The following is an 18,376-nucleotide window of genomic DNA, read 5'->3' on the forward strand; positions in this document are numbered from 1 at the left end:
CCCATTATTTTCAAATTTGTCTGAATATAAGTACATGCATGAGAGCATAGACTGCGAAAAAAAATGGTTGGAAACTACAAGCTGCCAGTGAAATAATGTTTGTAATGGCTTCATATTTCAGCAACATAATCCCATGTAACTGTAGCTGCATTTATAATAATAATAAGCATACTACTACTTTCAATATTGCCTCCATATTAGACATGTACATGTAATAACTGAGGTAGGAGATGATAATATTAGTACATTGTGGCAACGCTAATACTGTAAATTTACAAATGAGATGGGTTGTGTATAGCTGGCACATTAAGCTAGCTAGGCTAGGTCTATTCTACATCGTATCACATCCTTTTTGTATCCCATTGATCTTGTATACATCTGACCAATTGACCCTTGATTTAATTACACTGGATACATTTTAACGGGCTCAAATCTGGCTGGATATCAACCAGACATCGGCGATGGTCAAGCTAGCTGTTGGAAAGCTGGATTTGTTGCATGATTGTGGCGCATTATAAGAGGTTTAATGGCATTTGACATGGGCGGTAGTCTTCAGGGAATCGGTACTAATTGAGTTTAGATTGGAAATTAAATGATGCATGTGGAGGATTGGGACGAGATTTTAGCCATTTTGGCCAATTATATAACGTAGCGTGGAGCGTCATTTTGGGTGGGTCAGCCATCACAGTGATTTACAATTGATGTATCATGGAAACCAAAAATAGGGCAGGCCACATGTGGATGATGTGCCTTTTAACCATGCTTAATTGCATGATCTTTAAATCCTGTTATATGGCATAGCAGCATTCCATTCAGAAAATGATGGTATTAGATTGGCTTGGTTTGTGAAAGTGTAAGATGTGATGGTCTTAGTATGATGAAGGTTATTGAAAAGGTTACATCATAACTAAGCTTAAAGTGCCGGTGGTTAATTTTGGCTGTTATGAATTGTTTTGAGTGTTGTGTAGATTTATATAATGTATGGTACATTCCCTAATTAGTGCCTACATTGAACTTAGGACTTTTCCATTTTAAATCTGGCTCAGCAACCCCACTTTTTAATTACACACTTGAATTGGGGTAAATATCTAAACAAAATGGTCTAGAGTTTGATTTTGTTATTATTTATACAATTATAATTATTCTGTGTTGCACTATTTGTATGGGAAAAGTGCCCCCAAAAGCTTTTCATTTCATGATTTTCATAATTTGTCCCCCCCCTTATGTATTCCTTGAGCATTTGGGGGTACTTACATGTACTAGGTGTAATAAAGAAGCAAAAAAGTTGCACATTTTGTGTGTGTGTAATGATTAATAAATATTAAAACAACAATAACACAACAGAAAATTAAAAGTAAAGCTGTGATCAAAGGTATATTTTAAAACTGGTCAACAACACTCAATTTTTGAACCGAATATTTCAGCTGTGATGTTTGTTGTTGAATAATAATTACATTCATGACCTTTTTAATGAAAATTTGGAAACAGTCTAGTTAGCTTGATGATGCATTTATGGTTCAGATTGTCATTGCTTGAGAGTCAGCAACCTTTAAGGCAGATATCTAACCTGTTAGCAACCTTTTCAGCCAGGTAATGAGCTTGGGTTACAGACCTTGTAAATAATAAATCTCAGGATATAGCTGGACAGGCTAGCTGTAACTTAGGTTGGTTGACCTGGCTGAAACTTAACTGCCCAATTTTTTCTTAATCATAAGATAAAAACTAACAAAAACACATCTTTAAGTCAGTCAGTGATGTGCTAGTCCAGGACACCTTAAAATTAATAAAACTTAAGAATTTTGATATTTTTGAAATATTTAAATAATGTCATGTGCTAGCAAATTGTATAAATGGCTATCAAAGACAAAACATGACATCTAAGATACAATATAAGCATAGACCTGGGATACTAGTATGTAGCTATGTTTATTCTCACCCATGCGAGGCTGCCAAATTTAGAATCCATGGTTATTATACATTGAATTTTCAAACTGGATGCAAACTTAACATAGCACACAAAAAGGTCCAGATCAGTATTTAATTGGTTGTTAGCACCAAGGCGTGGATGTATGTAGAATATCCTGGCTATTACATGCACTCTTTCTCATTACTGAGTTGGCACTAAATAGGTATTTAGGTTATCTGTGTAACCTCACTTAGTTTACATACCGGTCTTAAATCATCTACTAATTTGTCTGAGCAATTGCATTGTCAAATGCAAAGTGCCTATGTGTAGATATTATATAAATCAATTCATGTTGCCACATTCATTATTTAGTTATTGATTCAGTACCTTGGGGATTTCATGCATAAATGGTTTGGTATTATAGGTTGAACAATAGCCTCACCTCTAAGACAAATTTGAAGTTGTGGGTATTTATGGTCAATTGAACTCTGCAACATGGAATGAAAATATATTACAAAAAGGTCATCGTTATTTTTTATCGATGATGAAATGGTTGGTTTTCTGGTTGAATTCCTACGCCATTATAATAGTGATCCTTAGACCGATTTATTATCAGCAAAGAGGCACTTAGCCTAGTTTATGGCCATTTTGAGATAGCTTAAGTGGACAAGTGTATAAAATGTAACTATGTGTGGCTTAAAGGATCTATTGTCTTGAATTAAAAGTAGGCCTATTTAGGTGGTTTGGTTGCCAGTTCAAAGTGTATGATTTTGTTTGAATTTATATAGGCTTTGGAAATATGGTTTTATGATATATACTATAAAAGCTTAAAATAAAACTGTCATGCTTGCTAACACCCTTAATTACATCCTTTCTCTGATGCATGATTGAATTACAATAATTTAATTACTGCATTTGTATACTAAAATATTAATCATGTAGATGGATTTAATCTTCAATTTGTTACATTTGTGTTAAAGAGATTATACAGTCATTCAATTTTGACAACAGACACTTAGTCCCACTTATCAATATTTTGAAAGAATATATAAGTTGTGATTTTAAAAGGTGGAATCTGCTGCTGTATTCTTCATATATTATTTAAGTAAAATAGAACACCTTTGAATAAATGAGTGTGTGTTGTTTATTCCATTTTGCTTTTAGTGTAGGGATACCAGTTCATTTTTGGTTGATATTTTTCACTTTTCTCCTTCAGTTGAACTTGTGAATCCTTTGGTGTAAAGATCTTTTAAATGTTTGATTTTCATTCAAGGATGTCAGAACTAGAATTTATTTTGCTGGCAAGAATCCCTTCAAAGTTAAATATCTGGTAACTGTCTGCAGTTATTTAACATTGTTCTTATTCAAAAAGCTCACATCGTTGCATTTCTGTTACATTTTATAACTTCGCTAATATCTACTATGAGATGAGTGTCTTAACAATTGTGTCTTTTTGTTTTCTATTACAGTTATGGTGACATTGTACCACATTCGATTATTGGTAAGATTGTAGGGGGTGTCTGCGCTCTGTCCGGTGTGCTGGTCATAGCTCTACCTGTGCCTGTTATTGTCTCAAACTTCAGCAGGATTTATCATCAAAATCAGAGAGCAGATAAACGAAAAGCACAAAGGGTGAGTACAAGCATATCATGTCATACCGTAAATGTTTGGCTAATGGCGCTATGGATTCCCGTGACATAACTGGGATTTTCGACACAAACTAAAAGTGCCCTCCCATAAAAATTCCAACAACAAATAAGGGCATGTACCTTTAATTCTTGTTGGGAATTTTAGAGGAGGGAGCTACCTATTTGTACATAAAATATGCCCCAAGGCAAAGGAGCCCAGGTGCGCTATTAGGCGAACGTTTACGGTATATCAATACACATTTCACTCGCATGCTTGAAATTATTTGAAAACGATAACATCCATGGATAAAAAGGAGTAGGTTAAAGATTCATATTGACTAATAAAGTTACAACAATTTGAAGCAAGTTTTTAGGCATTCAGCATTGGTCGATAACTGCAACTTAAACTAGAGACCAAAGTTTGGACACACAGGTTTCCATTTTGAATCCCCTAGATAATTTGATATTTTGTATTGAAGGCTACATGTATAACTTGCTATTTATTATTTGACTCGCCCACCAAACTAAAACAGTCTGATGGCGGCAAGTGTTGATATCTAGTAAACAATCTTCTACTCATGAAGGTTTGTAATTATTAAATTTGTGTGACATGAGAGTTTTTCCCCAGTTTCAAATTGGTACCAAACTGATCCTTATTGCGTAGCATATAGTAATGTATATGATAGATACTGCTCGTCTTTGGATTATGAATAAGGCATACCACCTGTTCAAAGATTATATCATAACATAGGTTTGATGATACACATTCCTGGATCATTATATAATCGGTATGTTCCAATTCTTACCATGATGAAAACAGGAATCTTGAGTTGATTATGTAAGACAGCCATATTATGTGTGCACAGTTCTGTTCATATTGCACACATTCGACTGAAGTAACTGAGCTGTCATGCATTTTGTTTTCTTCATTTAGTATTCTTGGCCATTAAAAAGGCTGAATATGCCACTAAAACTAATTACAGTTTTTTGAGATAATAATATTTACATGTTTCAGGAACCCGAAAAATTAAAAATCTTATTAACCAAATCTTAATGACTCATTTAGGTTCATATCGTGAGTTATTATACCACCAACTGTAGAGTAAAAATATTATTTTTACCAAATAATTTTTAGTTAAAAAATAAAAGCCTTACATGAAAAAATTAATTTGAAGAAGAAAAAGGCGAGCTAAAGATAGCATATTATCCACTTCTTATAGCAGAGGATCAAAGCAAGAATATTGTTTTGCAGCTACAAAACTAGATGTATAAAATTATACATGCAGCGCAACACACTTGCCTTATAAGATTATGTATAGATGCTTGTCTACCATTCGTTGTGTGAAAAAAAAAATCTCAAACTGCATAAACATATTTTCAGGTCTCATATTGTTGCAATCTTCTAATCTATTTTGACACTATACAAACACCACCTGCTGCGATGCAATACTTGTGATAAATAGCTATCTTCAGTAGATAGCACCATTGTGAGTCTATACAACATGTTTGTGCTATAAGATGGCAATCCTTTTAGCTGCATCAGCTGAAGGGACTTGAGTGTGAGCAACAGGCCCAATGTGCAATGCATGCCTGGGAAGAGGTCAAGTACCTGGATGATGGTGACGATGATGATGGGACTAGGCTACAGTGTATCCACTAGGCTTGTAACTGTTGACATGGTTTATGGTCATTAGTAAATGAGGTAGTATAAAAGTCAGTTAGCCCTAGAGTTACTTCAATCCATGAGTCTCATAACTTGCATGTTCAAAATGAATCTTGTGCATCTTAATAAAATTATTGGGAAGGGTATCAAGAATTCTACTGCAGGGGTAGGGTACTTAATGGATGAAATAAGGTACAATAAGTCATGTTCTGTATGTGTATATCCCATATATATCATGCTTCTTTCTGGAACATGGGTAGATATTATTTTATTGGATATACAAAATATCAACTTAAGGTTGTGTACTTTGGGAGATAATAGAAGATATATTTGCAAAGTATTTCACATGTATATATTGATATTTTTCTGTTGTTGGTGACTTGTTTTTAAAAACGTAGCAAGCGAAATGAGATTATTTCATTTTTAAGTCAAATTTGCAAGCTTCTAGCTGCAGGATTATAGACTTGCATTATTTATTACCGGCGTCATTTTGAAAAATGACACGTAGGCAAATGATCTCATAATGCAAGGTGTTTTTCAAGGAAATAGTCCCTATACACACAAATCCAATAATATAATTTTCTACCTGACAACTGGTTTTGATAGAATGTGAGGAAAACAGTGCAAGCAAAATGAGACCAAGAGTTAGTAATGATACAAACACAATAATCTAAGTTGTCGTGTGCAGGCTTGCTCTCAGGAGCCCGGGGCTACAGGAGACCTGATTTGGCATCGATACTCATCAGGAGATACAACTGTTTGTAAAAACTATGAGCTCCTTATCATGAGCTGTAGTACTGTTGTCATGACAAGGACTTGTCTGGTGGGTTTACCCTTGCAAATTTGAGACCTGTATGCACTCATACTGCACTCTTGTACGGGGAAATTCAACTTGAATTTGACAAATACATTGAATGCGTACATGAACAAAATGCAAATAGCTCGCCAGTTTTAATCATTTCGTTTCATCTTTGATCCATATTTTGTCTTTTGATATTCAATTGTGCCAACTGTTTGCCAACAAATTTTAACTTATGTGTAGGAGCAAAATATAATTTTTAATAACCAAGAAAATTGTCCTTTTCATATAAAAAGTGCACATCTACCGCTGAAGGTACTGTCGAGGGTTTTTTAGACAGCTGCTTCTACATAAGCACCAATGCAGTCTGCCTTGCACTATACATTAGGAGAAACATGTAGAATACACTGAGAAGTAACATTAGACATACAATCCAATATCACAGGGTTTCCCTATTGATCTTCTGTCACGGACTAGACAGAGATTTACAGAGAATTTAAGGATGAAATTTGTTTACCGAATTGCCTGTCTACTATCATGCCTTTTAAAATCAAACTAAAGAGCCCTTTTTCAAAGTACAGACATGTCAGGAATACATTTTTGTCCTGCGTTATCTTAGCATTATTAAAGGTTCGATTAATATGTTGCCTTTTCTAACTTTTTTTGATAAATTGTTAGTGGATGGTATTAAAAATACTTTTTCTAAATGATTTTTGTAAAGTCTATGAATACCTACCTCTCCTATAGGTGAGAAAAAATTGCAAAAAGAAAAATAGAAAAATAAAATAACAAATGAGCTTCTCTGGTTACATATAGATTTGAAAGCATTAAGGGGGTACTACACCCCTTGATAAATTTGTGTCTATTTTTGCATTTTTCTCAAAAACTAATAACACAGTGGTAACAAAAGGAATCCAATAACTACACTGGAATTTCAGTGACCCAAGATAAGCGGTTCGTTATTTATGATAAGAAATAAGGTACCACTAGGATGTACCTCGTTTTCTATCATATATACTGAACCGCTTGGCTTGAGTCACTGAAATTTCAGTGTAGTAATCGGATTCCTTGCCCCAATAATATACATAACTTTTGTTACCAGGGTGTAATTAGTTTTTGAGAAAAATGCAAAAATAGTCACAAATTGACCACAGGGGTGTAGTACCCCCTTAATGAGCTAGACATTTCCAATATAAATGTGAGTGGTATTGATGACAATAATGATGATGTTTACTCATAATTTACACATGTTGTACTCCATAGATTACTCCTATGTGTTAATCACTCATTGTTTCAACAGCATGAACTTAAATTAATGTTTGAATGTGACAGATGTGCAACATTAACAAATTTTATGACATGAATAGTTTTAAAACTTCCAGGAATTGAATCGATAATGATGATGATGATGAAGAAATATCGCCAAGTGGTAATAAATGATAAGATATGTGGTATTGTGCATCCATGTGCTGAGTTGTCAATCATGGACATGTTTTTCAATTCTACGCATTTAATTTCAATAAATGTGTGACATGAATGCAAATACTCTTAATCAGTACTCAAGTATTATCAATCTACATGATCTACGTGGAATTTCAGCTGCTGAATTCAATACCATTGTATGATAAAACAATAATCTTAATGTTGTGATGAATTTCATTTATTCAGTCACACAAATCTTGTGACGTTTATTTGCAACTGTATTTATCTTCTGGGATAAATGTCATTTTCAGCAGAAATCAAATCTTCCTGGGAAAGTTCTTGTACAGAACTTGCTTGCATTCTTATGTGTGTATGTACGACGCATATGTTTGTCCCAACTTACTTACTAGCCAAGCCAGTAAGTGTGGGTCAATGACTTTGGGAAACATAGCAAGTGAGTGTCCTGGGTTCTCAGTAACCATTGCCATTCTATGTGTATTGACATTCGTTCTGGCAATTTGCACTTCTCAGGCTAGATAGCTTCAAGATGTGTGGATTAGTCAAGCACCAGGAGAGGATTGTCATATGTCTCTTTCACAACTTAGATAACTCGCTATTTATTATGGGATTACAATGCATGGGATATGTTCTTCCCAGGTGCTTCCCAGGTTGTTTCTCCCCAAAGACATGGGAATTCTAATATGGACTAATGGACTTTAGTGTTCCATTGCTTTCTAAAGTACCTTGAAATTGTATAAAAAATATAAAAAATACTGAAATAAGTAATATTGAAATGGATCATGTAGACTGGCTAAAGTTGTTTAAGAGACTTGTCACATACCTCTTCGGGCCCAGGCAACATGTTTTATAGCACATAATATAAAAAGATGATGGTCTGCAAGTCATGTACCTACCTCTAGCCTTTAGATATAAGTTCAACCCCTGTTGCCATATTTAAGAGCAAGACTGTATAATATTTTTTTCAGGATTTTAACTAAATGTTCAAGGTATTTACAAGTGTAAAACTTTAAAAAAACTTTAAAAAAACTTAAATAAATCAATAAATCAATCAATCAATCAATCAATCAATCAATCAATCAATCAATCAATCAATCAATCAATCAATCAATAAATAAATAAATAAATAAATAAATAAATAAATAAATAAATAAATAAATAAATAAATAAATAAATAAATAAATAAATAAATAAATAAATAAATAAATAAATAAATTTAAATAATAAAATAGCAAACAACTGAATAAAAAAAGAAAGAACAAATGAATGTTGGAACACTGAGATGCATGAAAATGGATTTTTAATTCAAATTCTAAAATATTTTTGTTAATACAATATTGTAACGTGATCTAAATCCAAACGTGAAAAGATCACTTTGTATGGAGAGGCTCAATTGAATTTAAACATGACAACATTTGAAAGGTTTGATTGAAATCATGAAATGGTGCATGAACATTTGATTTGATAAGAAGTGGTGCATGAAAATGTTTTTAATAACTAAAGAAAAATAATGAAACCCAGTTCAAATGGACTAGATTATATCATATAATAATCCATTCACCAGCTGTCAGTGAGAATCCATAAATTTACATAATACATACATAAACCATTCAACACAGCAAATGTAGCTGTGATAGCATCTTCTGTTTTAGCCGTATATAGGTCAAATTTCATCAGTAACCAATGTGTTTTTGCCTTAGCTGCAGAGGAGTGCATTTATCCCAAGGTATCGATCACTCATGCTGAAATTATTTCTCACCGAGCACAGTTTAAATTCAATCCTTGAGGGATTGTATTTTTCATGGTATGGAACCTTTGATAGATGCAATAGAAACTAGATGAGGTGAAATTGTGCCTTATGGTGTATCAATACCAGTACATCCTGGATGATAGTGTCTGTGAGCAAATTCTTGTGTCAGCTTTTGCCCCTGTGTCTGTTTAATTGAACCCACACGCTATTGCACATTTGATTTCACATAAGCAGGTTAAGTGTGTTTTGGTTTTATTCAATATGGCAACACCCATTGATACAAACATGACAGTAAGCATCTCTAGTATATATACTGTACATTTAAAAGATTGTTCTTTCTTTGGTGTACATAAATAAGCAGAAAAACATTGCACATGATTCCTGTAGACCTAGTTTTAGTTAGAACAAACTTACGACTGTTTAATTTTTGTAAGGTAGTTCAAAGTAGGAGCATGTGACAAGAAACTTGTTCATCTGTATTGATTTACAGGGTATTGCCCATAAGACATTTAACGGTTTTGTCTTGTATTCATTTCCAAACATCAATTTTATTTAATAGTGCAGGGTCGACAAAATCTATTATATTTGACCAAAATACCGCAGCTTTTGTCCGACATAATGTAATCTATAATATCCAATCCATACATGATTTTAAGGTGAGGAATGTTTCGAGGCGTGTGACAGTGAATCTACATACATAGTAAAATGCACTGGTACCTAAATAGATACCAGTCATAGACCTACTTCAGTGCACAGACCCAAAATGACATACACAAAAGGAGGATGCTACAGGTATGACTTAGCTCATTAGCATATTGGTGAAAACAGTGGTGCATCATATTTCTTGGCTCAAGACTTCTCTCAGCAAAAGGGACAGTTACATTTTATTGATTTCTTTACAGTCATGTCTAGTGACTCTTACTAGATAACGAATACTCACATGTTAATCGTATCAAATATGATCTTTATTGATTTCTTAAACAAATATTTTTATGTGGCTTGACACATATTTCAAAATATTTATTTTTTTGTGTCTTGACAGATATTTCAAGATTTTAATTTTTAAATTAAGAACAGAAAATGAAAGCAAATCAAATTTTAAACCCCCACTGAAAAAATCATATGATTAAAAAATTCAAAAACTTAAACAAGAGAAATAACATATTACTTATCAAATTTGTGTATTGATTTGATTGATTACAAATATTCATCATGATATTTGTAGTCCTGATTTTTTCTTTCTTAATTTATAAATGTCAGTTTGCCTGAGCTTTATAAAGTGATACTAAAAAACATAATTAGAAAATGTCATTTTAGCCTTTTGAAATTGAAAGGCTTCAAAAGTAGCATCAAATGTCAAATACTGAGCATGCAAATTGATGTTTGTTGGCTTGAATTTGGCCTCTAAGAAGGGCAAATTCAGTAAAAAGCTTAGCATATTTACCAAACAAACAAGGCAATCTTTCAAAATGTCAGTGTGTAGGAAACAAGTGACGTCAGGTATCAGTTAGCTTTATTACCTTGTCCTTTCTAGTCCTCATATTCTTGGAAATTTGTTTGAAAATGTTGGATTTTATCATCTTTGCAGACAGGTGTGTGTGTGTAAGACTTAATAATAATTTTTCCAAATTGTGGATTGAAAGCAGGAAATACTTCAGAGAGATTTTTTTTGTATGAGCCATGAACTATGTTGCACGATCTGATCCACTCAGACCAAAAGTCAGAAATTGTGAAAATTATTACCATGGAAACATGAGCAGTATCAAAGTTTACTGATGTTGAAATCCCTATACTAGGTTGCAAAGTTAGGCCAAAAAAAGATTGTTTGCTTGTCCTCCACCGACCGACCCTCTTGAAAATCTGGAAAAAAAGGTGTTTTTTGTTTTACTGTACAAATGAATACAGACCCTAATTTTGGAAATTCCAAAAAAAACCTTTTTTTTTCCTTTCAACATTTTTGACATCCTGAAAAGTTTTTTTCCCAGTTTCTACACACTTCTTAACTGTTTTAAAAACATGAATGAAGTATAGTATACGTAGAGAAATGTCCCAATTCACAACTATTTGGGCTGTTTATTAAGCTAATTAGAGGCATACAGTCATGTTTTGGCTATGACCTTTAAAATAAATATTCTTAAAAAAAATTCCCGACCAACCATCCCAATTCTGAAAAAGTTGTGGAGGACAAGCAAACAATCTTTTTTTTTTTGCCTTAATGAGCTTTGTACGGTATAAATGTCCTTTTTCATATGTTTCTTTTTAAATTATTATTATTGTTTTTGCTTCCTATTTTTGTCGATATCTCAATTTCATTATTGGATCAGATTTTGATGTAGGTCATATAATTATGTAATTGTGTTTTTGTTAGGTTAATTGTTGTACAAATGTGCCGTTGTCTAGACATAGTGCTTGAAGAGCTGACATTTTCAACATACGGCCATGATTTACATGCAGCTGATTAGAATGGCAAAGCTTTTAAACACATTAATGTTCGGTTGCATGTTTTTAGCTCTACATTATTCTAAATAAATCAACACAAATTAGTGAAATTGCATTTGCCAGAAAACTTTTTATTTTTATGTAGCTGATTAGTAAAGGAAGCTTTTAAAGAAGAAGGAAGCTTTTTAAAACATTAATGTTCGGTAACATGTAATTGAGCTATATGGGCTCAACATTAGCTCAAATAAATAAAGGAACATAGGCCTAATTAAATTTTATAAAAAGGTTTTTGATTTTTAAGCAGCTGATTATTATGATAATAAAGCTAAATAATTACCTGGTAAAGGTTTTTGATGATAAGGAAGAGATTAAATAAGTTAATTCGGGTTAATATGTAATAAAATTAAAAACAATAATAAAACAATAATAATTCAAAATGTTATAAACTACATGAACTCAACACTTTTATATCAAATAAATCATAATTAAATTGCCAGAAAAAAAGAAAGACTTCACTGTTTTTGAATTAATACTATTCAATGGTGTCAAGTAGGCTTGTTTTACCCAGATTTACAGTTCCTACCATAAATTCAAGTCTTCCTTTTTGTAGCAAGTGATTCCGGTGCATAATTAATTCCGTGATAGGGTAGTAGTTTGTTGCATTGTGTATATAGCTGGAGAAATAATAAAGCGAGGTACAAGGAAAAAATGCCAGCTGTATACAAAATTAATTGGATCATTTCAAGATTTAAAGTTTAAAATATAGATATATGTAGGAATAAAATTACTATCTTTTTTTGGATGTTTCATTTGTAGTAAGCAAGGTGCAACATTAAAACAAGTGAAAGGAACACTGAGTTCAGTACGTTATTGTAAAATGGACTTTTAAGTTGTATGAACAGTTATATCAGTGCAATAAGAAAATGTTAATTTAAAATTGATATTTCAAGTTCATATTATAAATGGTTTGGATAAATTATAACCAAACTTAGTAAAGTTCTTTACAAATGTAATTTTGAACTATTGTCCAAGTGACACAAGTTAATAATTTGTAGATAGTGATAGTTGGTGCATGATTAAGACATTACAGCAGCAGATGTGGAATACATACTATATTTGAAAATGTTCAAGATCAGTTTTATTACTTTAACTTTACATTATACTACCGTACTGATGCGAGTATAGTCCCCCACCTTCGAGTAAAGTCCCACCCCCAAATTGTCGAAAAATTTCAGAAATTAAAAAAAATGATTTCAAAATGCATTGAATTTGTATACATTTTGAAATCATTAATAGATTTTAATAATTTAATAAAAATTTTTTGAATTAAGTATAGTCCCACCCCAATTTTGAAAAATGTTCACCCAAAAGCGGGTGGGACTATACTCGAAATCAGTCTGATAAGATTCACAAATTGCTTTGAATTATTGCAGCATGTGGGTGGCCATTCCATTTGGTTTATGACATCCCTTTTAAAGTTTAATACGAAATCTTGTTTACTCCATAATGTGATTTGATAATCGCACATATTGCTCATAATGTAAATCTAAAGTGTGAAGCAGTATGGCAAATCATGTGTTATATAGAGCACATTTTATGGTCGGCAAGTATAGGCCTCAGCAGACTGATAAAATCACCCATCATGCTTAATGTATTTAAGCAACATTACGGAGAGGAAATCTTGAGTCTCCGTTGCAATATTTCAACATGGCGCATTAGCCTCTCTGACCTTGTGATGTCGTTACTCAAACTGGTAGTAGACTTACGTGAAAACTTAAATCTAAGGAATAGCGACTAGCTGCGAGGTGTTTGCTTTGTGTTGAAGAATTACATTGATGCAATAGAAAATGTTAGGAAAAGTGTTTGAATACTAAAATGGTGTGCATCTTTAGGGGCTATTCCAGTTGAAATCCATACACCCCCTATGTAAGACATGACCTTAATCTTCTACACAGGGAATGTGAATTTCAAATGGGATTATCTTAATGACCGACTCCATATGAAATCTACAACCCCTGTGTGGGAGATTAAGGTCATGCCTTCCATAGGGGGTGTGTGGATTTCAACTGGAATTGCCCAATGTTGCTATTGTTATGGCGCTTTCTTTCTATATTTCCTTATTTAAATATATCGCTCCGCGGCTTTCTCTCATCAATTACCCTTGCCTATTATCCTATGTAGTCGATGGTCAGTCAATGTGGGAGGAGGATGCAAGCATATTCAATCCGTAATCTATATTATGTTGTGATCACTTTGTTGATTTGATGATGCGGAATTAAAGTTTATTGTGAAGTTATCCGTATATTTCTGTTCGAGTATTCAGCGAGTCTTTCCCCGTCTAACTGTGAGATCCATTGGCCATGTATCTGGTTTAATTTCTACAACCAAATAACTGGCTAGTGGATTTCATATCAGTTCAGCTCCATAATACTATGCTGTTAGTGTGATCATGATGAAGTAATGTGAAATGGATGGTGAGGATTAGGGAAAAAAGTGGCAAAAACTTATGGCATCTTTTATAGCACCGGTATCTATCATAAATATGTGCAAGTATGTTCTGCAATATTCATGTATGTTCTTAAATATTCATGTATGTTCTTAAATATTCATGCTTGCTTATTAGTTAAAATCAATACTGTAAAAGTGGTCATTTTTGTGCGTGTAATTTTTTGCGCTTTGCCGATTTTGAACTACATTGCTTGTTTTTAATTTCGGGATTTTGTGTTTTCTTACATAGAACTATACATTAAAAGAACATTCACATATTTTTATTTTCGCGGTTGCTGTGTTGTGCGGGAAAAGCGCGCAAATTAATGTACCACAATAATTTCCACTTTTACAGTACTCTGGTTCAAGCAAGAAAGAAGAGCATATTTGTGCTATTGACTTTGAGTTTAATATGTGGGGTAGATTTCCAGATATGTTGATGCAAGATTTTGATAAAAACTTCATCCAAAATCTCTTTAAATACCAAAGTTATTTACCCTGTGAATTTCAAGGTCAAAGCAAAAGTTGAAGTACTTCTGCTTCCATGAATTTATTTTGAAAACTAAAAGGCTGCTTTGATATGCAATAATCCTTCATTTAATTTCAATGAAGTTTAATGGATGAAACGAGACTGGTATTATTATGAGTCTTGTCTCGAGACCAGAGTGAGGTATCACAGTGTATTTGGAAGCTAATCAGTAATTCTGCTTCTTGATACAATAAAAGAGGAAATTGGTTAAATGCGTCACAGTTACTCAATGAAATGGAGAGCAAATGTGCTTCAAAAATATCCTGCAGCCTTGTTGATGTATTTTTCGTTAGATATACAAAATTGTAACTAGAGATTACAGGTTGCGCAAAAGGTGAATCTATTTTCAGTGTAGTTGAAATGCTTTATGAACAAAGATATTGTACAAATATTAGTAGTAAAATAATGATATTGAGAATGGACATACATTCTTAGCCATTCTAGTCATTGTATTAACCCTAACTTCGTGGAGGTCCGGAGTGAAGGTGTTTTGGCAGAGGGGTACTACAAAAAGCTACAAAACTTTACAACAAAGTTGCAATTCAAACCCGAATTCAACATGTTGTGTATGTGAGCAAAGGCTCTAGATCCATGTCATTAGGCGAATCTATAACAGAATCAGTAAATTGCTCAAATTTATTGAAAAGGTAATGCATTGTGAATGCATTGTGATTTATGTGAACTGTATTACAGGCTTAATGTATCTGTATTATACCTTCACCTTTGAGACTCAAAATGCCTCCAAGGACTTGGACTAGATAAGACATAGTTAAATAAATTGCCAAAATGGCACCCAAGCATGGGTTCATTCATTCCTTAGTTTGCAATCAGTGCTCTCAGGGGGTTTGTATAGTTGTCTCTAAATTACATTGGGATGAGATGACTTATTCCTGTTGAGTTGATAATATTCAGAGTTGCCACTTTTTCAACCCAAGAAATTTTACATGGAAAAACAGTGGCATGGTCGACGGGAATTATATAAATAAACACAATTTTTCACCAAGTTCGCCTTCGCAAAGTTTAAGTGACCGCTTATGGGTTTGAATATCAACCAGCCTAATCATGAAGCTCCTGTGGCCGAGTGGTTAAGGCATAGGTCTCATAAACCTGAGGTCCTCGGTTCGATTCCCAGGCGAGATCACCAAGAAATTTTGCTACTAAGGTTAAAAGTAGCATAATTCTACCATTTTTTAAACTATTGGTTCACATTGGGTAGAAATATGCTGCAAGGTATGGCATACATATCAGAGAAATGAGGAAAAATACGTCTTTCAAGGCTTTCTGAAAGGTTGCAGAATTGTGTGGATTTAGACATATTATGGCAATCCCGATAACATTGTATTATTGGTTGGTTATATAGTGCACTTGAATTGCACTACAGATGCAGTTTTCTGTTGATTTATTGGGCCAAATTAGGTGATAATCTAATTTATTGCATGGCTGTGTAGGCAATAACAGACCCATTAGACTGATCACATGCCCATCAGCTGTGTCTAACTGTCTATGCATGCATGTTAAAACATTGAAGCATTTTAAAGCAGCCACATAGCTGATTGCATGGTCAGTTATGAGTGGATCATTAAGTTAAGCTAAAAAAGTCGTAAAATGGTAAAAAGATTTTGAATTGCAAAAGAAAATTTGCCCTTTTTTCCTTTCACAGAGATGATTCTTTATAAATTTGCCTTTCTTCCTTTCATACTAACGAGTCTTATACTAGAAAATAAAAATGCATTTCACTACTTTCTAACGAAATGTCTCAAAGAGTGTGAAAGATGCACTTTAAACATTTGCTGTAATAGAAGGATTAATAGATGGAAATGGACAATACGGTCAGCAGCGAGCTGGCCGCATTAGATAAGTCCCAAGGCACTCAAAGTGTATATGAAATATTGTGCAACTTCAATCATCACCAGTTATTTTTGTGATTCAAATTGACTAGTTGCATTAAGACCAGATGAAGAGGATTCTTTATAGGGTCAGATGAGGGTGATGAGAGATGTTCTGATGATGATACAAGGACAAGTTGATGATACTGTTGGCATGCAACTGCCCATCTAATGTGGGTCCTTTGAAATGATGTAGAGCTGTGTAATGTTTGAAGAAAGTGGTAAAAAGTATGTAGCAACAATTGCCACAAAAATTGTTTTTATGACCGTAATTCACTTATTCACAGGTTTACAGAGTTGGAATTTGAATGAGAATCTGGGAAACAACTTTTGGCAATTATTTTTGTAAAAAAGATCACACATAGTCAGCAGTAGCTATATGAGAATGAAATGATTGTTGCAAAATGCCTTTTTGCAAGAATCAAAGTGATACATGTACTGTGCAATGAAATTCTATACCTGATTAAATGGCAATCTAGTACAAATTGATGGAGCAACATTGTAATTTATGCTCAGAAATCGTGCTCATGCATGCAATTTTTTATGGCTATAGTATAAGCGTTTTGTTACATACTATTGCCAACTTATTGCAGCCTGCTGTGCCAGTCACCCGTAACCAATTTATCAAGTGTGAAACACGCCATTGTCCAAATTGAAGTAAGTAAAACAATCCTGCAATCAGATAGCATTTGATCTGGGCAATGGTCAACCCCAACAAACTCTCATGCGGTGCAGTAAATACAATTTTCAGTTGGGGTTTCCTGTTGAACGGTGTTGATATCAGCCACTTCAAACACTGATCTAAATAATGGCGTAAGCTCCAATTACAATCAAAGATATAAACAAGATACGAAGTCCTTAGTTGCATACTGTGTTGTGGAATTCAGAAGCAGTCATAGGATAGGTGCAAATGAAGTTGTCACTGACTTCTTTCGTGACTTAATAAATTTTGAATGGTTCTATAACAGTGTTGCTTACACATGATATGGATAGTTAAGCTTAGGAGTGCCATCAGTTACTAGTCTGCCTAGCGTAACCGCTCAAGTTTCGCAGGAGCGTTAAGCACAATCAGAAATTCCTTTTCTATTACAACTTTTGTAGCACAGGTGAATCGAGGCGTCTCTGATCATGATATATAGAATCCATGATTGATCAAGCTTGGTACATGTTTAATTTATGTTTTGTAGCATTTGGTACAATGGTTAGCCAGGCAGCAGAGCTGAACTCATGTATACTTGTCATATAGCTTGGTAAATGTCATTGTCTGGGCATACATGAGCTAAGTGAGTGAGTCTAGCTGGACATCCTTCCTAGGCCCACTGAGACATGATATTAAGTGGCAGCGAGTTTACCTTGCAGACTTTAGGAGTTGCAGTTGTAGCTATTTTTGGCCACAATAGTTTGAAATCAATTACCTGATGTGTACAGGTCATTTTAATAGTTACAATTTGCATTAAGCATTAAGACTGTTGCAAATCCAAAAGCAAAAAACCCAAAAGCAAAACAATAGGCAGAAAAATAGTTTGAGAATTTGAGAGCTCATTTTGGAGATTTCCGTGTTTTTCCTTCATTTGATTGGATTTCCAAGCTTTATCAAGTGACATTGGCAACTGGAATTCCAGTCGTTTTCAGAAAGCAGACTTGCAAATCCGGACATTTCTTTGATTGAAAAGTTACTCCTCTACAGGGGGTGTGCACTTATTTTCTGGAATAGCCCAATGAGTAGACAAACTTAATTGAATTTACTGATAATTTTGCACTATTAAAATGAACAAGCGATGTTCACACTGACTAATGGATTAAGAATCTATTTGACAATTATTTTCCATTGTGTGGGATCTGATCTCTT

At 33.7% G+C, this 18,376-nt stretch overlaps 1 protein-coding gene across 1 annotated transcript in view; it reads left to right on the top strand.

Annotated features, from left to right (window-relative positions):
• The window catches only part of LOC140148465 (potassium voltage-gated channel protein Shal-like), a 212,254-nt gene that overhangs the window by 54,793 nt on the left and 139,085 nt on the right, over window positions 1–18,376 (top strand). Inside the window, 1 exon segment of the mRNA XM_072170430.1 lies at window positions 3,376–3,538. Coding sequence (XP_072026531.1) covers window positions 3,376–3,538 — 163 coding nt within the window.

This window comes from Amphiura filiformis, chromosome 3 (genome assembly GCF_039555335.1).
Source record: "Amphiura filiformis chromosome 3, Afil_fr2py, whole genome shotgun sequence".
NCBI lineage: Eukaryota > Metazoa > Echinodermata > Ophiuroidea > Amphilepidida > Amphiuridae > Amphiura > Amphiura filiformis.